Source organism: Saccostrea echinata, unplaced genomic scaffold (genome assembly GCF_033153115.1).
Source record: "Saccostrea echinata isolate AGI-Se365-2 ecotype Australia unplaced genomic scaffold, CSIRO_AGI_Sech_v1 ptg000007l, whole genome shotgun sequence".
Taxonomy (NCBI): Eukaryota; Metazoa; Mollusca; class Bivalvia; order Ostreida; family Ostreidae; genus Saccostrea; species Saccostrea echinata.
Window position 1 is genome coordinate 2,920,559 of NW_026889756.1, and position 23,921 is coordinate 2,944,479.

General features: G+C 32.7%; 2 protein-coding genes across 2 annotated transcripts; both read right to left on the minus strand.

Annotated features, from left to right (window-relative positions):
* Positions 1-3,760: 3,760 nt before the first annotated feature.
* Positions 3,761-8,439, minus strand: LOC133180733 (uncharacterized). The gene is made up of 2 exons (XM_061315202.1): positions 8,164-8,439; positions 3,761-6,428 (listed from the first exon to the last, which is right to left on the minus strand). Exons 1-2 carry the CDS (start codon positions 8,428-8,430, stop codon positions 6,123-6,125), a joined length of 573 nt encoding a protein of 190 aa, XP_061171186.1. The 5' UTR covers positions 8,431-8,439; the 3' UTR covers positions 3,761-6,122.
* An 11,977-nt stretch (positions 8,440-20,416) lies between these two features.
* LOC133180634 (cilia- and flagella-associated protein 251-like) lies at positions 20,417-23,914 on the minus strand. Its single transcript, XM_061315105.1, has 3 exons — positions 23,909-23,914; positions 23,393-23,528; positions 20,417-20,610 (listed from the first exon to the last, which is right to left on the minus strand). Exons 1-3 carry the CDS (start codon positions 23,912-23,914, stop codon positions 20,417-20,419), a joined length of 336 nt encoding a protein of 111 aa, XP_061171089.1.
* Positions 23,915-23,921: the final 7 nt, after the last annotated feature.

Consider the following 23,921-nt stretch of genomic DNA (forward strand, 5'->3'; position numbering starts at 1 on the left):
CTCTACTCCTGGGTATTATTGAAACAAATTGAATACATAGTTATGATGAGCAAGGGTGACTCTACCAAAATTGTGAAATTCATGGCCCCAGGGTCAGGGGTTCTGGTGCTAGGGCGGGGCTATATAGATCATATAGTGAAAGTGCATTATTTCTTTGAAAATCTTCTTCTCTACTCCTGGGTATCATTAAAACAAATTGAATACATAGTTATGATGAGCAAGGGTGACTCTACCAAAATTGTGAAATTCATGGCCCCAGGGTCAGGGGGTTCTGGTGTTAGGGCGGGGCTATATAGAACATATAGTGAAAGTGCATTATTTCTTTGAAAATCTTCTTCTCTACTCCTGGGTATTATTGAAACAAATTAAATACATAGTTATGATAAGCAAGAGTGACTCTACCAAAATTGTGAAATTCATGGCCCCAGGGTCATGGGGTTCTGGTGTTAGGGCGGGGCTATATAGAACATATAGTGAAAGTGCATTATTTCTTTGAAAATCTTCTTCTCTACTCCTGGGTATTATTGAAACAAATTGAATACATAGTTATGATAAGCAAGAGTGACTCTACCAAAATTATGAAATTCATGGCCCCTGGGTCAGGGGTTCTGGTGCTAGGGCGGGGCTCTTTTGATTATATAGTGAAAATGCATTAATGCTTTAAAAATCTTCTCTGCACCTGGGCATATCAGAGGCAAAAAGGGTAAAAGTTTTAATAAGGAGGGTATTTTTACCAGATTTTTGAACATCAAGACCATTTGGTCAAGTGTTCTAGTCCAGGCCAGGGCTCTATTAATTTGTATTCTACTGAGAGGAGTTATTCCCCTTTGCCATTTACTTGTGATAATTAATCACTGTAAATAATGTACTTGAAAAGTTAATAGAATAAGAGAATTATGCAAGAATTTTTATTGTATAATACAAAAAGTCCTTTCATAGTTTTAATGATCAGGTAGACTTGTCTTATTAAGGTTTTCCATCCCTAATAGGAACTAATTCTCTATCCTTAAATATCAATCACGTATATAATACTCTGATATTAATTCAAAGAACTTTACAGTAGAAAAGGATTTACCAAGTGAAAGTTTCAAAAACGTAATTAACTAAGCAGTATTTAATTAATAGAAATTGCATTGAAGTCTATGGAGACAAACGATTTTTTTTAAATAAAAATTCAGATAATAAGAATATGAATAACTACTGTGGTGGAAAGATCCATTAAATCATTAGAAATAGAATGACAATTGAAAACAATTTTTTTACCGTATACATATATTTTTTTACAGCATAACGTAATAAAGCACCATCTTCACATGAAATAACCACAGCATAACATAAAAAAGCACCATCTTCACATGAAATAACCACAGCATAACATAATAAAGCACCATCTTCACATGAAATAACCACAGCATAACATAAAAAAGCACCATCTTCACATGAAATAACCACAGCATAACATAAAAAAGCACCATCTTTCTATGAAATAACCACATAAGGCAGCTATGGCGTTCCATATATTTCTGTGACGTGAACATTAAGTGTATGTTGCGTCACAGTTCAGTAAGTTGTAAAGAGTTAATAATTTGCGAAGATCTAAGTTAATCCAGAACGCAATGTCTGCACAGCATCCACTCGATTTTACACTTTTAAATCCATGAATAATGCACATAATTTCAATACTCAAAACTCAATTTTCACAAAACTTGAATTTAAATGACACAATTTCACATTTGATTTAAATTTCAGAATCATTCCCTCGAGCATAATTCATTTTAAGATCGAAGTACGCCTAATATTAAATCCACCACCCAGAATGTTCACCCCACCATGAACACTACACTGCTGCATTTAATATTTCCGTAGAAAATAGTTAAAATTGTAACATTTCCAGATTTCATTTGAAAAACATTTTCAGGTTTATGTTTGGCGCATGCCTAATCCAACACTCAGAACACAATTTGTATCTTACAATTACACTGCTGCAGTCAATATATCCTCAAAAATTGAATTCAAATATAAAACATTTCCAGATTTGATTCGAATTTGATCATTTGTATCTGTCGGAGAAGAAGTTCATTTCTGGGTCAAATTTTGGCTAATATTTTCTTTTACTCTTACTATTTTCTATTTCCAGATCCAAATATCACTGATTTTGTGCAGCTTTTGGTTCATTAATTTTGTATCATAATTATACTGTTTCCATCCGGCGGAGGAAAACATGTATGCCTTTACAAGCAAACTAAAAACTGATTTTGAAGCATCGCAAACTTGTATAAATACTAGTATTCCCCAAAATCCACCTGTAACTGTCCATTCTTGAGACAAAGACACCTTTCGTTATTTGCATCTGGAAACACAATGGCTATTCAACAAATTGCTGTGCACCCCTAGCTAACCTTTGAAAGTCCATTCTGTAAACACTGAACTTGTCATTGTATGTGTGCTACATGTCATATCTGATACCAGTTTTGTACATTTTTAATTAAATTTTCAGAACAAAGGAAACCATGTTTTAAGTAGGAGAAAGGCCTCAAACTGTCCATTCTGTGAGAGAAAGAACTAATCTCGGGCCTACGGCCCTCGATTAGTTTTTTCTCTCACAGAATAGACAGTTTGAGGCCTTTCTGCTTTATATAGATATATAAATTTTGACAAAGAAAAAGTTTCAAATTACTTCACATAATCAATTTTTGGACCTTTCTGTACTCACAAAATATCATTTTTCTGGCAATAAAAAATTTAACAAGCAATAAAAGTATTGAAAGGTACATCTTAAACTTTTACTGAATTTAAGCAGAATGGGCAACGTTATTATATATATTCAGAAAAGAACATTATAAAAGTGGAGGTTTATGATGTCAATTTTTAGATATTAGTTTAAAAATGTTAATTTTAAGCTAAAATTGGGACTCTGAAGTTTCACAATATATTTGCTATTTTGACACAATATGGCGAAAGAATTCAAAATAAACAATTTAATATATATGAGTCGGGACCAGCAATAAATAACTCACTGCACAAAATAACTCTGTGTGTAGCCTGCATGGAAAAATAGGAATCTGGACTTACCGGTACTGTATAAACTCCGAAAAAAATGATCATTTTCCTCTTTTAAAAAAAATTCCAATCCCTAAAAAAGTTCCTCGATTAATGGTTTTTATATATGGAATTCAATCGTGAGGTTTTAATTAAATATAGTTAAATTGGCGTTGTAAAATCCAAATTTGTTAACTAAAATAAGATGCAGAATTTTAGAAATATAGGTCCAGACAAAAATCTGCTCAAAATCTCGGGATCAAACCCCCTTAAATCAATTCTTGTAATTATTTAAGGAGAAATATAACCAACCAAACTTTTTTTCACCAGAAATCAGCAATAGGTGTTATAGGTTTATTTTCGCATAGATAATATGAATAAAGTTAACCAGAGTGAAGAAATTTTGTAAGATTTTATAATAATGTCGTACAGTGTGCGTAAAAATTTGTATAAATTTATATCGAAAATGGCATTTTAAATTTAAACACCAAAGAATATGTAACGATTTCAGAATATTTTAGGAATTTATTATTTGTGTCATTTCTAATCAAAATCAGTCAAAAAATGTATACCGACCCATGCATCGTTTTTTGTTTGTTTGTGTTACATGTATTTATCCTTAACTATCGGTATGTTATTTTTTTTTATATGTACTTATTTACTTTTTATAATATTTTTTTAAAAGTTTATTTAACATTGATACACAAAAGAAAACCACAAGTCTCATAACAGTGAAAGTTTATTAAGTCAAACTCGTAATCAAAACGAAAAACAAACGGAACAAACGTTGCATTGTTTAGTTGCAGTCGACAACAAAAGAACTACTGTAACGGTCTATTTGTACACGTATAGTTCAGATTTTGAAAAAAAAATACTGCATCGTATATGCATAATATACATCCTTGATCACATCTATCATTATTCTTTTCTCAACTACATGTATTAATCCTGGCGTGTTATTATATTTCAACAAAACATTGTGAATACATAAGAAAAATTTCCCACAAAATCATACATTTGTAAAACTATATACAATTGTATATTATGTACGTTCTTGAAACAATAATATGCACAATAATATATATATGATACCATGACATCCCATTTGTTCATGATGACAGAAAGATGAATTCTAAAAGTAGTTCTAAGTAAAATATTTTTTTCTTTTTAAGTCTTTTTAAGCAATCTCTCCGTGAAATAACACATAAATTCACATATTAAATTGAACATATATTCTATTCTTTTTAATATCTTTAAGATAAATATTCCATATGCATAAAAAGAAAGTGAAAGCAGGAAGATAATATAAAAAAGAGTAGTAGACTTAAAAGTGTTTAAACTGCATGAAATAAAAGAAAATAAAGTTAAAATCAAAATCAAACAACTTTTTGTCTATACACTTAAATCACTTTTGGGCGTTATAACCACACAGAGACGTTTAGATCTGTATTCCACAATTACATAATTTAAACACACCGGTATATAGAAAAAGCATTGCAGCTCCGTCACTTAAGATAAAATTTTCATAAATCTGAACACTTGGTCTGTGAAAATGTGCTTCGTAAATAGGAATTACCAGGTGTAATTCACAAGAAAGTCCTATCTTTATATAAAGTAATAAAACAAATAGAAAGATCTTTTTAATTTTAGTTAGTCTGAACTTATCAAAAATACGCCATATATGACTTTAATACTTAATTATAACTTATTTCTCATTAGAAATATTCATCAGTTCAAACGACGAAAAACTTTAACATATAAATTCTAGGACGTACAGCACTTGACATGAAAGATTGACCAAGATTGACCAATAATCTAATGTATAGCACAAGTGATAAAATGCGTAAAATTATGCTCATTCAAACAGCAAACGGCAACAAATACTTTAAAATACATGTAGGAAAAAAAGCAAAGCACACAAACACAAATAACCACATAAAAAAAGAAACAAAATGAAAAAAAAAAAAAAAAAAATTAACAGCACTTAGTATCAAATGAGTGGGTCGTAACTGTAATTATGACGTATGAGGAAGGAAGATATGAAATATGAAGTCATTTTCAAGTGCTCTTTAACACATACATCTATCTTACACCCATTTCTCTAGTTTCTTCCCGTTTCTAGATTCAGTTAATGGATTCTCACCAAAAAAGAATCAAGCTCTCATTTAGAACTTCAATATTATACAGAAACATACTGATTGATAAATGTGAAGAAAAAAAAGTAGGAAGAAAACTACATGTATACAATACAGGTGACTAGCACATGTGTTATACATACCAACAAAAAAAAGTTTATTCAAAAATATTTGGAATCTGAAAGATTAAAACCCCCATTCACCACAGTCATGTGATTATATTTCTCCAGGTCATGAATTATATAATACTCTAGGAACATAAAGTAATGTTTATAAATATGGACACGAATGAAGTCCTGCTAATAATCTAATATTAGCATATATTAAAATACAAAATGACGAAAAGGCTTTGAAAAAATGCATTCCTTGTTTAGCAAATGTAAAATATGACTAAAGACAAGTACAACAACATAGAATAAAAGTAAATCTACAATCAAATACTGATTTACATTAATCACAATACATGTAAATACTGCTCTCTTGTTTTAAAAAAAATAAGATTTCTTTCTTCGCGTTTTCTTATCTATGCATTTGACTCTAGTTTTCATTAAAAGTACATTTACTTATATTAATTACTTACATGTATATCAATTATCATGTAATTTGTGTTCACGTCTGATTGTGTCGACAAAATACGGACATGAGAGTCAAAATAAAAATTTCCGTCGTTGTGGTGGACCTGATGTTTTTAATACATGTATATGTCCATGGACACCAATCACAGAATTAAAAAAAAAAGAAGGCCTATTTCTCTCTGTTTTTACAAAATTAACCGAAATTTTCGATAATATAATAAGTAATGAACATGACATATTCTTTTTAAAAGAAATTCTATTTCTTATTTAAAAATCATAGATAAGCAATGTCAGGTTCACAATACTGAAAATGACTAACAACATTATGCTATGAGGACATAATCAAACCAGAACTATATAACATGGAGGATCGTTAAGATTGTTTTCCGAGACCTAAGCGACATTCCTCCTCGCTGAGGGGGCGGATCCTTTTTTGGACCCATTTCGGGGCCGCCCATGGGCAGCTCCAGGCAAACCAGGGTCCACATAAAACAGCCAATAGGGAACACTGTACCAAAAACAGACAGACGAAGATTTGTACCGTGGACAGGTATTGGCCGAGAAAGAAAGCCATGGTGCAATGAACACCGACGTCAAAAGCAGTCCCCAGGATGGAGTCAAAATGCCACTCCTCCTTAAACTGACTAGCTGTCCAGTCCAGGGAACTCCAGCTAACAATCTGAAAAAAAAAATCAATGACTGACTGATTTAAAGATTGGCTCAGTAACTCTTTGTGTTTTGTTGTAACATCGGATTTATTTTATATTTTATTTAAACTACACTTATGTGTAATAACCGCAAATAACCAATTTGCTTTCGTTACAAAGTACATTAGGCCCCATCCTCACAACGTCAGGGGCCCTGAATCATTAACCCATGGGACGGCGACGTGTTCACGCAGGACCCCTGATGTTGTTAGGATAAATAAGCACAGTTCCTCGTTCTTTTCCCCCAATCTTTCCATTGCATTCAGGTCCGGTTAAACGGACCCTTTCCCAATTGAAAATTGACGTTTTTCGTTTTTTTCCCTCCAAAATTTTGGTAAAAATTCCTAAATGATAAGTAATTTTTCAGTGCTTTGATACAAAAATAACTTGAATTTTGACATAATATTGACTCTAAAAGATGAAAATAGGGAAAAAGTCTGAAATCTAACTTTTCAGTCAACAGTTAAAGATAATGCAAGTCATCTGTATATCTAAACTTTGACATTTTTTTAACTATAATTCACAACTAAAAGGGTACAGGACCCTGTACCAAAAAGGGTCAATAAAGGCCTGAAATACAAAATGCCCTTATCAAGTTTGATCAAATCAGGGCCCCCAGGGGTAGGGTGGGGTCACAATGGACGATCAAAGTGATCATGCTTATATATTACCGAGTGTCTGTCAAGTTTGTGGATTTATTAGTCCCCTACCGGTGAAACCGGAGGGAACTATAGGTTTCCTCTGAGTCTGTCCGTCCGTCTGTCTGTCTGTCCCTCTGTCTATCTGTCAGTCTGACCCACTTGGTTTTCCGCATTTTTTCCCTAAACGCTTGCAGATATTAAGCTGATTTTTGGTATGTGAGTGTATCTTGATGAGTTACAGATCAAGTTTGCATTTCGTTTCGCTTTATTGATTTTTGACGGAATTACGGCCTTTTCAATTTTTAAGGATTTTCCACAATTATCTTCTAAATGCTTGCATATATTGAGCAGATTTTTGGTATGTAACCTAACCTTGATTTGTTATAGATCAAGTTCGCATTTCGTTTCGCTTCATTGATTTTTGACGGAATTATGGCATTTTCAATTTTAACGGGAACCAGATTACACTTGCCGGTAGGGGACTAGTATTGCCAATGCAATATTCTCGGAATGCTTGTTAGTCCCCTACCGGTGAAACCGTAGAGGACTATAGGTTTCCTCTGAGTCTGTCCGTCCGTCTGTCTGTCTGTCTGTCTGTCCGTCCGTCTGTCCCACTTGGTTATCCGCACTTTTTTTCTAAACGCTTGCAGATATTGAGCTGATTTTTGGTATGTGAGTGTATCTTGATGAGTTACAGATCAAGTTTGCATTTCGTTCCTCTTGCAATAATTTTTGACGGAATTACGACCTTTTCAATTTTTCAGGGTTTTCCGCAATTTTTTTCTAAACGCTTGCAGATATTGAGCTGATTTTTGGTATGTGACTTTACCTTGATGAGTTATAGATCAAGTTTGCATTTCGTTCGGAGTCATTGACTTTTGACGGAATTATGGCATTTTCAATTTTTAACGGGAACCAGATTACACTAGGGGACTAGTATTGCTAATGCAATACTGCTAATGCAATACTCTCAGAATGCTTGTTCAACATGACATTAATTTTATTAGAAAATCTTAAGGGTTAAACACTGTTAAATTTTCCACTTTAGCATAACTAAGGGTCCTACTTTTTTGGCGGGGCCTGTCTTCTCCCAGTAAAGGACGTAATACAGATGTTGCACTATTTGTAACAGCGCCAACCACTGAAGCCTCTGTAAGAACAGAAAGGAAGAGGAAAACACCGTCAACAAGTCAAACAGGAAGTAGAGGCGGATCCGGACCAGATCCTTCCGGGGAAGTAGTCGGATCCGGAACAGGATGTTTAGATGACCACAGATATGGTAGCACTCCAAGAAGAACAGAAAGAATGCCGCTACATTTTCCAGATTCAGCATTTTTTAAAGTTTTCTACAAAGAGAGAAGTTTATTTTTAAATACAGTGTTATCTAACTTATTTTTTGCCCTAAACGACTTTAAATTTTATCAGATACAGATATATATCTGTCTTTGTTGATTTAGCCGCATTTAGAATTCGTCTATTGATAAGGGTTAAAGGGGTCTAAAATAAAACGGTGGCAAAAATTTCCCTGTAAAAAAAACATTCAATAATTTTCATTGAATAAAACGCTTTGTTATGTTTCAGTGTAAAAATGTTAAGAATAAGAATGTGGCATTTTTAGAGCAGAAATGTTCCAACGCCCTTCTCGAGTCTATAAGGTATACATTCCATATAAGAATTAACTCTACAATAAAGTTCGGTTTTAAATGTTCTCAATATTTTCTTCAATTATTGGATGTCATAGTTTCTAGATAAATTTGTTCTCAAGTGCAGATAGTTTATAATTATATAGATCTACAGATATGTGCCATCATTTGGGTCATATCGGGTCATGACACCAGACGCGACCGCGACATACATGTTAAAAGTAAACAGTACATGTATGCAGGTATCTAAAGAAAACAGGTCAACGTTAACAGGCATGCACACGTGGTGAAAGAAAACTTGTGTTGACAATATCTTGAACACAATGCAATCATACATATACCATGTATACTAGTATTATATATTTCTCTGATGCCCGGACCAAATACGAAATTTTTTTTCAAAAAATCAGAGTGATTTATTATTTACATACATATAGTGTGCATTTCAATTAAGAAGTATAAGTATACAACATGCAAACTATTTAACGAAATAGAAAATATTTAAATAAAGATCAATTGGAATTTAATTAGCAAAAATTATATTTGTGTGCAAAGCGAATTTAATTTACGGTACCCCCCCCCCCCCCCAAATTATTGCCGAGTTAGTACATGTAAATAGGAATCTGCCCTTAAATATACGATAACATGTGTATGGCAAATACGCTGTTGTCATTTTTATAAAATAGAGAATCATTCTCTATTCATCTGATAAAAATTTGAATTTCCGTCCCGTTTTGCGACGTCATTGAAGGCCTATCACTTTACAATTGTAATTGTGAAAAATATCATACACAGTGTAGGTGTATTAACGTAGGTCGCGGGGTTGTTGACCTTTAAATATGTTGTTATGAAAATTAGTTATTTGAATCTCCTATTTTCGTTGTACATTCTCTGAAAATTTTATAAAATTCGTCTGCATCGTTTTTGCGTTATTAAATCCCAAACATGCCATCGTTGTCGTAACATTTTCGACGCTATTCTATTGAATTCTATAGGAAAACGTCACTTTTGACTCGTTTTCAGGAAAGATTTCGTCTAAAAAAATATATCTGTCTTTGTTGATTTAGCCCCATTTAGAATTCGTCTATTGATAAGGGTGAAAGGGGTCTAAAATAAAATGGTGGCAAAACATGTGTTTTGTTATTCTATTATTTATTAAGTCAGACAGGTAAAGTACTAGTTATCCTTCTTTAGGATTTACCTTAGCTGTATTACTATTTATAGATCTTTTCAGTAAGTGGTCATTCTGGACTGGTCACATGATTTTTAGGAGGGAATTTTTTATTGTTCAGTATTACTGGTTTTCATGCCCAAGCGTACAGATGGGTGTGAGGGTGTTATTAGAGCTTTGAAGTTTTCTTTGAGCTGATTTTAATTTTCTTAAATTGAAAATATTTTTGGATTAAGTGATTTTCTACAATCAGGTTAGTGTTTAATTAGTTTTTCACTATTTCTATATTTTCCCTACTTTACCTACTTTGAGTGAATGTTTGAATGTTAGGCAGTATGAGGGAGTGAATGTCTTCTGTGAGATTTGTATGAAAGCTGTAAATAATTTATGTAAATATAATAGTATTAAATATAGAGTTTATTTTATTCCTAAATAATATAATGAAATTAGAAAGGAGAAAATGAGTGCATTGAAGTTATAAAGTTTTGAAGTATACCAATTTCTAAAATATTCATTTTAATAAATAATTCCTTACTTTGAACAACATATCATTTATTTTACATTTAGAACACCATGTATTACTCAGACATCTATGCAGGTTATTTTCATACCAGACCTTTGCACCTCATGGGAGGTAAAGGTTAATTGTGTGTTGGTAGAAAAAATAAATTACCCGTTACTTTTCAATATTGATGTCACGCAAAATTATTTTTGAATTATTTAAACTCAATTTTTCTTATTTGTCCAATTCATGTAACTTGAAAGATTTGCATGAGTGACCGGTTATTGTGAATTATTTAGTTTGTGTTCATCAGAAACTGTGAATATCATAAGCTTATGTATAATAAGTTTATGGGAAATATTGTTGTATGAAAGGATATAGTTATTTTGGTAAATTTTGGTTTTATTTGATTTCATGACTTCTTTGCTTGTTAAAAATCTGCATGCAGAGTTATTGTTCTTGTATTTATAACTTTTAAACGCATTGCAGGGTCATAAATGAATGAATGTCATATAGAAAATCACACCAAAACTACAATAAAACCCACTTAACCAGGAATGGATTTTTGTTGTTTCACTTCCACCCCGGTTTCATAAAAATGTTAAGAATAACAATGCATGGGGCATTTTTAGAGCATAAGTGTTCCAGTGCCCTTAATTCTCGAGTCTATAAGGTATACATTCCATAATAATTAAAATTCGGTTTTAAATGTTCTCAATTTTTTCTTTAATCATTGGATGTCATAGTTTCTAGATAAAATTGTTCTCAAGTGCAGATAGTTTATAATTATATCTATAGATATGTGCTATCATTTGGGTCATATCGGGCCACGACACCAGACGCGACCACGACATACATGTTAAAAGTAAACAGTACATGTGTGCAGGTATCTAAATAGGTCAACAGGCATGCACACGTGGTGAAAGAAAACTTGTGTCGACAATATCTTGAGCACAATGCAATCATACATATACTAGTACAGTATTTTATTACATTTTCAACAGTGAAATACTGTGATTTATTTATTGAATAAAAGTGATACTCTCTCACAGTGTGAAAGGATACCAAAATGATATTCTCTCACAGTGTGAAAGGATATCAAAGTAAGTAAAAAATAATTTCTGGCCTGTCATAAGATAGAGATAGTACCTAAGTATCTTGATAGAGCTAAAACTGCAAATTTCTTCATAAATATGTTGCTAAACATCCATCATCTTCGCTAGCCAAGGGTTTCCGATCCGAAATCTATTCGGATCGGAAACCCTTGGCTAGCGAAGATGAACATCCATGCTATGTAATGTTTTCAATCACACAACTGCTAAACTATGACGTCTCAACCGCTTAACTATGACGTCAAGCCTATGACACTGTGTTAAGAAAAGACAGAGGCAAAGGGAAAATCAAAGAAAATGTAATAAACAGAAAATTCAATGTTTTGTAGATGAATATGGAATTTATTTCACTCGTGAGACAGGATTTTTTGATATTTTCACTCGTGCTTCGCACTCGTGAAAATATCAAAAAATCCTGTCCCACTCGTGAAATAAATTCCATATTCATCTACAAAACATTGATGTATATATTTCTTTGATGCAAGGACCAACCATGGGATTCTTTTTTTTAAAAAAATCAGACTGATTAATTTATTACATATTTATTTATTTTACAATTAATTATTTACATATATATAAAGTGTGCATTTAAATTAAGAAGAAAAAGTACACAACATGCAAACTATAAATTGAAAATATTTGAGTAAAGATCAATTGGGATTTAATATGCCAAAATTTCATTTGTGTGAATTATGGTATATATACGTGTACCCCCCTCCCCTTTTCGCTGAGTTAGTACATAGGAATCTGCCTTTAAATATACGATAACATGTGTATGGCATATACGCTGTTCTCTTTTTTTTTTTTTTAAATAGAGAATCATTTTCTATTCATCTGAAAAAAAAATTGAATTTCCGTCCCGTTTTGCGACCTGTAGGCGTATCACTTTACAATGTATGTGAAAAGTATCATACACAGTTTAGGTGTATTATTGATTACTTCATGTAATATTTCATCAGAACAAAATATAAACAAAGTAAAACTATTGATAATGTAGTGTAACTATATTTTTCAGGTATGATAATAGTCATATTTTGACCATATTAACTTCATGTAGTCATAATTTAAGAAAATGTAATATACATCATATAGGTCCTTGTGGACCGTGCTTCTACGAAATTACATGTATATTTATATTAAAATATTTACATTTTCAATGTCTTTGTCCGAGATAAAATTACAAATTGTAAAAATACTTTATTTCTACATAAATCTACTGGTTCATCGATAGGCGCGGTAATGAAAAAATCACGTGCGGGGCGGGACAAATAGAGACAGAAGCGGGGCTATTAGCACGGTAATTTGCAGAATCAGGAGCATGTAAATATAAGGAATAACTGTCAGATTTTTTGGATTCATGACGATGATCAATCGATTGGCTTGCGTGATAATTTTATGCATAAACGCCTTCGGCGTTTATGCAAATTATCACGCAAGCCACTCGATTGATCACATCATGAATCCAAAAAATTAGACAGTTATTCCTTAAATAATTTTCAAAAATCATTACGGAGTGGTTGTGTTGCACCATAGAAGCACGGTCCCAGCTGTCCACAAGAACCACAGGCACCTGAAGCGTGGATCAACCCCTCACTCCACCCCCAACTAATTAAAAATATAAGGAGTCTTTATTTTCGCGAAAATATGTGATTTCTCCGCCAATTCTCTCTGTATACGTGTCATTCTGTGCAATTGGTGTATTAATTTTTATTATACCGTATATGGCAATTTTTAAACCAAAAAATTGCACAGAATGACATACAGATAGAATTGATGGAGGAATCACATATTTTCTAGAAAATAAAGACTCCTTATATTTTATTAGTTATTTATTTTTTTTTTTTTTGGGGGGGGGGGGGGGGGGGGGGGGTTGATCCATGCTTCATGTGCCTGTGCAAGGACCTGTGATATACATGCAGGCTCTAAAATTATGTTAAAAAATACTTTTTTGGCCAAACACACAGAAACATAAATTACACTTATTTGTGCAAAGACATGAACATGTTTAGTAGTTTTCAAGATATTATATACCACTATTCATCGCAGTGTAGGCCTAAATGCCTACGTGATGTACACCGAATAAAAAATGGACTTTGGCCTCTACAAGACTGCCAGAAACATAAAGGTCGATTACTTGCCCCAGGGAGTAATCCTTGTATATACATTTACAACATCCATTTCCTTTCTACAGTAAATGCATGTACACACAAATAATTAACTATTATTGATTCCTTTATAAATATATAATTAATATCCGTTTGTCTTTCACAATGTTAATTTTGGTGCTTAAGGTCAACATTCCGAAACATTGCGTATATTGATCTTGAATGTATACTCGGTCTGACACCTATCTTGTCAGTATATTTTAACACTAATCTGTATAAATACATTTATATACTATTTTATAAGCTTATTTAATATTAAACAGTTACAGACATACTTTGAACTATCACAAAATTAGTCACTAGACGACTAGTAAACAGATGATAGTCTATTTTTTAAGCCATTTGTTTTTAGTCTATGATGAGAAACCAGTTACCTTGCAGTTACTTTGAAAAAGACCAATACTAAACCTCGTAACTGAGAGAAAAAGAAGGCGATTAAATATCCCTTAATTCTTTACAAAAAAATCTTCCCGGGACTTAGAATACAATTCCCTACCTGCCTTTGTCTGCACGTCTGTCCCCCGAACTCCAAGTTGTAAACAAGAGTAATCGCCCGTAGCCAAGAAATGTGTAATGTTTGTTTACGTTTTGATGACCTACTTATGTAGTTACTGGCGGGAAATTTGAATTTTTTTAAATATCCTATTTTCCTCACACAGTCAACATACTTGTATACATATATAAAGATGTAGAAAAATAAATTGTTTTTTTGAGATTTGGTTTTCAAGAAAAAACAGAAATAAATATTTATAACAATCGGACCAAGCAATTTGAATATATTTTACATATAATATATAATTATTGTTTTGTCGACGACATCTTTTCAATTCAAAATGATGTATTGTGATCAATTTACAGCCATCAAGCAGTGTTTGAATTTTCAAATATTTATCTATAGAGAGTAAAAATTTGAACCCCGCTCAGTTGATTGATTAGTTTTTCATGTCAATTACTCTGTAAGTCGTGTAATATATATTATACCTTTTTATATCTATCAATCATTCTCATAAATTTAAATAATTATATAGGTTCCTTTTAAGAATCAAGAGAGGTAAAACAGATAAAATTTTGAAAACTGCCACGTTTACATATTATCTTAAGCAGCATATTGTGCCAGATGTTTGAATAGCTCACTGCCCTTAAAAATGTGCATTTAAAGGTAAACATATGGGAGATATAGTCTGTCAATGCAGACATTGAAAATGAGAAGAAGAAAAACCCTCATTAAACAGGTCAACACGTACAATACATTGATTATTATGTTACTAGGTACTATCTTCTGAGGCCAAGTGGGACATCCCTGACGAAGTTAATTAAGGAGTATTCCTCCACTACTGGACAAGTACTGTGGCAAACAGCTTATTAGGAAAGTCTATATTAACAGTAGGTTATTGTTAGCACTGTCATCCATCACAAATTGTTTATATAAAAAAAAAAGAACCATGGAAGAATAATTCTGATCTCTGCATACATTTTACTGTTGTTTAAAATTGATAACGATAGACAATTTAGTATTAGAACTCTGAAAAAGAATTTTATTTTTACATTTCCCTTCTGTTGAGTGGTTTTCATCATGTTCATCATGAAACAAAAAAAAATTAAATAGAGATGTATTGATTCTCTATATAGAGTTGTTTTGATTCTCTATGTAGATAGAGTTATATTGATTCTTTATGTATAGGTAGAGTTTTTTGATTCTCTCTATATAGATAGAGTTGTTTTGATTATCTATATATTGATAGAGATGTTTTGATTCTCTATATGTAGATAGAGTTGATATGATTCTTTATTTATAGATTTGTTCTAATTCTCTATACATGTAGATATAAAGTTGTTGTGAATCTCCATATACATCTATAGAAAGAGTTATTTTGATTCTTTATATATAAATAATTAACACTTCTTTCATTTCTTTATATATAGATAGAATTGTTTTGATTTTTCATAATATATAATTATTGAGCTTTGAATAGCGAACGAGCCTAAAACAAGAAACACATTTGTATGGAGAAAAGTTAAGTTTAAGATAAGGATGATTCTGTGAACAGCCAGCTCATTCACAACATAACCATTCATATACAGTCCAGTGTCTACAGCTGACTACCATTAACCATAACAGAGATACTAACTAGAAAATAGGTCCAGTGTCTACAGCTGACTACCATTAACCATAACGGAGATACTTACTAGAAAATAGGTCCAGTGTCTATAGCTGACTACCATTAAACATAACAGAGATACTAACTAGAAAATAGGTCTAGTGTCTATAGAGCTGACTACCATTACCCACCACATAGATACTAACTAGAACAAAGTCCAGTGTGTATAGCTGACTACAATTACCCATCACAAAGATACTAACTAGAACAAAGTCCAGTGTGTATAGCTGACTACAATTACCCATCACAAAGATACTAACTAGAACAAAGTCCAGTGTGTATAGCTGACTACAATTACCCATCACAAAGATACTAACTAGAACAAAGTCCAGTGTCTACAGCTGACTACCATTACCCACCACATAGATACTCACTATATACAAAGTTCAGTATCAATAGCTGACTACCATTACCCATCACATAGATACTTGAACAAAGTCCAGTGTCTACAACTGACTACCATTACCCACCACATAGATACTAACTAAAACAAAGTCCAGTGTCTAAAGCTGACTATAATTACCCACCACATAGATACTAACTAGAGAAAAGGTCCAGTGTCTACAGCTGACTACCATTACCTACCACATAGATACTAACTAGAACAAAGTACAGTGTCTACAGCTGACTACCATAACCCATCACATAGATACTTGAACAAAGTCCAGTGTCTACAACTGACTACCATTAAACACCACATATACCCACCACATAGATACTCACTAGAAAATAGGTCTATTGTCTACAGCTGACTACCATTACCTATCATATAGATACTAACTAGAAAATAGTTCGTGTCTACAGCTGACTACCATTACCCACCACACAGATACTCACTAGAACAAAGTCCAGTGTCTACAGCTGACTACCATTACCCACCACATAGATACTAACTAAAACAAAGTCCAGTGTCTACAGCTGACTACCATTACCCACCACATAGATACTAACTAGAACAAAGTCCAGTGTCTATATCTGACTACCATTACCCATCACATAGATACTTGAACAAAGTCCAGTGTCTACAACTGACTGACATTATCCACCATACAGATACTCACTAGAACAAAGTCCAGTGTCTACAACTGACTACCATTACCCATCACATAGATACTCACTATAGAACAAAGTCCAGTGTCTACAGCTGACTACTATTACCCATCACATAGATACTCACTAGAACAAAGTCCAGTGTCTACAGCTGACTACCATTACCCACCACATAGATACTAACTATAGAACAAAGTCCAGTATCTATAGCTGACTACAATTGCCCACCACATAGATACTAACTAGAACAAAGTCAGGTGTCTACAGCTGACTACCATTACCCATCACATAGATATTCACTAAAGAAAAAAGTCCATTGTCTATATTTGACTACCATTACCCACCACATAGATACTTTAACAAAGTCCAGTGTCTACAACTGACTGACATTATCCACCATATAGATACTCACTAGAACAAAGTCCAGTGTCTACAACTGACTACCATTACCCATCACATAGATACTCACTATAGAACAAAGTCCAGTGTCTACAGCTGACTACTATTACCCACCACATAGATACTAACTATAGAACAAAGTCCAGTATCTATAGCTGACTACAATTGCCCACCACATAGATACTAACTAGAACAAAGTCCAGTGTCTACAGCTGACTACCATTACCCATCACATAGATACTCACTAGAACAAAGTCCAGTGTCTACAGCTGACTACCATTACCTTCCACATAGATACTCTCTAGAAAAAAGTCCAGTGTCTACAGCTGACTACAATTACCCATTACAAAAGTACCCATGGCTACTACATCTTTTGTCTACAGTTGGCCACACCGGGCTTGAATTGGTTTTATATCATCATTCACATCTTTTCTCAAAGTGACAAGACATGTTGTATTATATATAAATCATTTTAATAGATATTGTTGAAATCTGCAACAGTTCCAAATTTATACATAATCCTAACAACTCTACATCAGCTCTCATAGAAAAATGTTCAAATCTGAATACTAGTATTTTGTCTATTTGTAATGAAAATTGGTTATAAAAATTAAAATCTACTTTCAGCTGCAATGATGCCAAGTTGTTCCTCCTTTCTCTCTTCCTCTCTCTCTCTCTCTCACATGAAATGTTCTTTTATTTAATATCTTTCTAATTGAATTTTACATCCTTATGTCACTATTTCACTTTTACAAACTCTAGCTCTCATTTTCCAGTATCACATATATATAAATACTATATAGCCTACATCACAATATCTTAATCAGATATAAGTACACATGTACTCAGATATGCCCAAACACAAGCAATATGATGTGATCCATATCTGTTCAGCTGTTATGTTTGATCTCCCCCCCCCCCCCCCCCCCTGCAACTGTCTTTCAAGGCCTCCAAAATTTTCCCCCTTTATTAGGAAAAAATTGGGAAGATTTTTATGTTCCTGATCATCAGCTTTTTTTTTTCATTAACCAAGCATTTAGAAAGAGTAAAAGACACTTATCAATTATCATCTGATTCTCAGGAATTCATTGTTATATGTCATTTTTTAAGGCTTAACAAACACAAACACCATAATAAACTGAAAAAAAATAATCATACCCTCCAGCAATTATATATTTTGATATTAGGATACATCTGTATCTACCATTTCCCATATTTTTTAAAAATATTTTTCTTGACGGTAAGGGCACTTGCTTTGACAAATATGTCTTTGGTGTTGTATGATCAATATGTATGTATATCAAGCATGAAAATTAATGAACAGCCTGGTAGAATTAATATCATCGTTCACTTTTTTCTCAATCATTTAAAATCTAATTTGCAGGAGTACATAACACAATCAATAATATGTACATGACAAATGTATAAATTAAACGAAATCAATTTTATGTGTGGAGGCCATTTGTTATACAACCATCTGCAGATACGAGGCATTGATAAATAAAATAAACATGTATATATGTCTATGAGGCACCAAAAACAGAGCACTCAAATAATCAACCAATTCTTCATTATACAACCAATCACATACAAAGTTTTTTTTTTTTTTTTACACAAGTGCAAAAGTTCATTATACTTATGTATTTAACCCTTGTCATGCTTGTCATTGTGTGTCAGTATTGATCCTGGCATTATTCCTTTCTTGAATATTGAAAAATTTTGAATCTTATTTAAAAAATACAAAATCTTGTCCAAACTAATTTTGTGCTGATGTTTCATCATATCTGACTTACATACCAAAACATTGTTTGTTATCCCTGATTTCATTGGTTGAAAGTACAGATGATCATCAAAAACATGCAGGTTAAATTCCATGTTTTCTTCAGTTACGAAATGGTGTCACAAATCTGATATTAGATGAATACTGGTATTCATTTTAAAAAATGCATCATTGGTACAAGGATTATGAATCTATCTTAAAATTTCTACAGGATTCAAAGATCCTAATATTTTAAAAATTGTTTTATAGAGCACACTACAATAACAATATATAAGTATTATATAGTATGATAAAGGTTAAATTTAATGTAAGAAATCATTGGACGGAATTATGTGAATGCAACAGGGCACTTCACAAGAGATTCCAAAGAAAAACTGTGTAAACCATAAACTGTCAATAAATTCCAGGTCACTGTGTTCTATGGTGATTATATATAGTAACTATACAGTCAATGTTGAAATTAATTATTACATAATTATCATTAATTTAAAAAAATCACAGCAATAATTTAGTACAAGGTCATTAATTTCAAATCACACTTCCATGTTTGAGGTATAAAGAATGATTATACATGTAATTCATTCCTATCTATGAAATTCTGCCTAAATAATTCTAAATTTTCCGTGCCTAAGAAATTTTGATGCATCCCAGATGAGTTAAACAGAGCTGGACTTTTCTAAAGACTAATGGCTTAACTTTTGTAGATTTAGAACTAAATGTTTAAATAGAAAGGAAAGTTAATAACAAAGGCCAAATAAATAATCTAAATAATACAACTCCAGAAGAGCTAAGTTTTGTTGTCTGTCACCCTGTTAGTTTCGTTCCATGTAGAGTCAGTTACATCATTTCCCGTCTTCTATTGTCTGTATCGCAGCTCGGGTTCAGCTTTCTACAGAAGAGTTCTTCCCCTTTGCAATGCTTTCATAAAAGACTGCATACTTTTTCGTCATAATATCGTACAAGTTCTTGACTGAAAAAAAAAAAATCAAAATAATTTAACACCAGCAGTGAAATAACTAGCTTAATTAAATGTTATTGACATTGAAAATGGCATTAATTATGAAATTTATTTTTGTAAAACTCAACAACCAGTGTTCCTAGCAAAAATAATAGATTTAACTTCTAATCAGTTAAGCCACAACCTCTAGCTGTCTCTTGTACCTTCTTTTCTGGGGGTTTACTGGCTGGTTCTTTCTCTTTCTTTTCTTCTTCACTCTTTTCTTCTTTCTCTTCATCTTTCTTCTCATCTTCTTTCTGTAATCAAAAGGTTTACAATTATTGTGAATATTTTTGTTTACTAGTTGGGTGGTTGGGGGGTTGGAGTGTTATTTAAAATAATCACGTGGCTTTGTAACTACAGTCAATATTTGTCATTACCTCTTCTTCTTCTTCTTCACTCTTCCTCCCTTCCTCCTCTTCCTCCTTGTCTACCTCTTCCTTTTCCTCCTCCTCCTCCTCTTCACCTTTCTTTTTCTTCTTCTTGTCTTTTTTATCCTTCTTTTTATCTTTCTTCTTATCTTTGTCTTTTTTGTCTGTAAAATATTCACGCTGCTTACTGACTTCATATAGCTATTGTGGTTGAGTCATTAACTTTTTTTTATTGACTGCACTGACACACGGATATATTCAGAGAAAGAACAATGGGATATCATGTAATATTTTTCTTTAAAAATTAAAATGTATACATATGTACATATAATAAAATTTCATTGATAAATATAATTCATTGCATATACATGTACAGTCCCTGAAACGTTCTACTTTCCCACTTGAACGGTGAGCGAACGCTGAACGAACGGTGAACGAACGCTGAACGAACGCAGAGCGAACGGTGAGTGAACGATGTGTGAACGCTGAACGCAACTTGGTGAACGATGTGTGAACGGTGAACGGTGAGCGAACGCAGAACGCGAACGGAGCGCAAACGCGAACGCAAAGTGAACGGTGAACGAACGGTGAACGCAAGATGAACGATATATTCGGAATGCCTCTGATCTTTTCCTTGCATTGAAACTATTTTATTGTATTATAATGTCAGGTGCCAATAAAAAAACACACCAAAAAAAAACCAAATAATAAATAAGTAAACAAATGAATGAATGAATAAATAAGTCAATAAAATGAATTCTCCAAAATTGTCCTAAGAAAGACGGTGCATGCACATTACCGGTAAGTTTTTAATCACACGATTTTTATCGCATTAAAACATTGCAATTGCTGCCGAACGCTGAAGTATAAAAGATATTGTTTTTATTTGGAAAATAAAATGTTTATTCTTATTTGATAACAAATCAGAGAAAACTTATGATTTATAGAATGAATTAAAGCCGTTGTAACTTATATTCATATATAAATATCTCCGTGTCAAGGCGATTTCGTGTAAAGTTATGAAAAAAAAAAAAAATTACATTTATACGCTCATATTTTAAACTTTTAATACAATAATATATTATGTGTCATTTCTATTTTTCATTATGATTTATTGAGCAGACGTCTACATGTATCTCTAGATGGCCGTGATTATACTCGGACAAGATGATACAAAGATACATATTCATATTATTGTTATACATTCAATTTTCAGAACTTGATAGTTAAGTAATATGGTGTTATAGTTTTTATTAAACAGACAAATGAAAGAGAGAGAGAGTGAGTAATATTCAGTTTTAGCCCCCCCCCCTCCTTTCAGGCTTCACCAAATGTTTGTACCTATATCAAACAAAACCTCTGAAATTTTTTTTCTAAATATATCAGACAGTGAAAGTAACTTTTTTTTTTTATCAACAAATCATATCCATTTGTTTGACAGTCATACTCGTTTTTATTTTCCTGCTTCAAGTTCACACGAACTCCACGTGCTTGTCCTGTCAATCAAAATCATTCGACACTGTGCAGGTGTGCAGGTGTGAAAGTTTCGTCACATCGAAGACGAAGTGCGAGTATTTCCAACAAGTTATAACATTTATTATTATCATTTCTAGATTTGATTCCAACATTTGAATAATAAATTAGTAAATACATTGGGCATTAACACTTGAATGTGAAACATACTCTCTGCCAATTTCAAATACCACCGCCGACACGTGTACATTTTGATCTACTATTGTTTTGTGACTTTTTTAAGATGCATGTTTGTTTTGAGACTGAAATTTTTGTTCTAAAAAAGACCGTAGCTTTTTTTTTTTTAATGTTAATTAAAATATTCTGAAAATACGGTACTGACTAAGTCACCGATTTAGGGGGAAAGGGGGGGGGGGGTATTAATCATATCGAATGGCAAACATATAAAGTTACGGTGAAGAAAGATTTTTTTTCTCTATAACTATAGACTTTACATATTACAGTAGAGAAATTCTGTAGTGCATTACATTTTAAATAAATATTTCCTTTAACCACACTATCAATTTAATTCGTTCTAAAGATAATAAATTGACAGGATATCCGCAGTACTATGTGTAACTCTCAGAACTAGTTCTATTATATTTTCTGTAGTAATTGAAAAAAAACGTATTAGAAATAAATATTTTCGTAATTTTGCTGCGTAATTATTTGACTTGAATAATTATATCTCCATTAACGATTTGTCGTCTTTAACAAAACAACAAAATGTTGCAGTGCTTGAAGTATTTGCACATTGCCCTTAGTTAAATTTAATATTTCAGCATCGTTCTACATAGGTACAGAATGTGTTTGTAACAACATTTATTTTCCAGAGTAATTTAATAAATAACCTAACAGCTAAGTTAGAATAATAAAAATATACATCGTAGATATTTTTCCTCATGAAATAATTATTCTTCAAATACGATATGTTAGTTAATAAATTAAAAAAACCTGTAACTCCTTAACTACAAAAAGATAAGTCCTTTCACTTCGGAGTTCCGAATGACAATGAAAACTGAACGATAGGTGAACGGTGAACGCAAGGTGAACGCAAAGTGAACGGAACGAAGAGCGAACGCTGAACGCTTTGTGAACGGTGAACGCGAGCGCACGGTGAACGGTGAACGCAAAACAGTGAACGGAGAGCGAACGGTGAACGAACGGTGAACGCACGCTGAACGAACGGTGAACGAACGGTGAGCGAACGGAAAAATGGGAAAGTAGAACGTTTCAGGGACTGTATATAAAACATCTGACTGGGATATAGCAGCAGGCTTATCTTATTCGAGCTCTCCTTCATTTTCTTGTGTGTGTTATAAAACTGTGGCTTACTCAAGGTGGTTCAAACTAAATAAAACTATGACCTGCATCTTGTGGTAACCCAGTCTGTCAAATCGATCAGAAAGCAGATTTTATTACCATTAGCTTTACCTTTCTTTTTGTCTTTTTTCTTCCCTTTAGAATCCTCTTCTTCTTCGTCGTCTTCTTCTTTGTCATCTTCCTCCTCATCTTCCTCTCCTTTCTTCTTCTTTCCCTTTTTCTTATCTTTCTTGTCTTTTTTCTTGTCCTATACACAAACACAAATGAAGGGCAATAGATATAATAATGCTACAGTATATTCAATGTATGTATTTTGTGCTGTCTTGCCATAAACTCAGCTCCTCACTATCAAACCTTTCTAACTGTATTCCCTTACCTATAATCCTCTTCTACTTATACATGTTAAATCACATATTTTCATTGAGTCAGATTTTCATGGCTTGAGGAAATAATATTGCTTCGTGGGGATTTGATTTCATGGATTAAGAATTATTGAGTCGAAATAGATGTATATTGAAAATCACATTTCGTGGTGGACATTAATTCATGGGTATCTTCATACCTTGAAAACAATGAAAATAAAAACCCCATGAAAATTAGTGATCCTCTCCTACTTCTACATTTTACCCCCATTATCCTA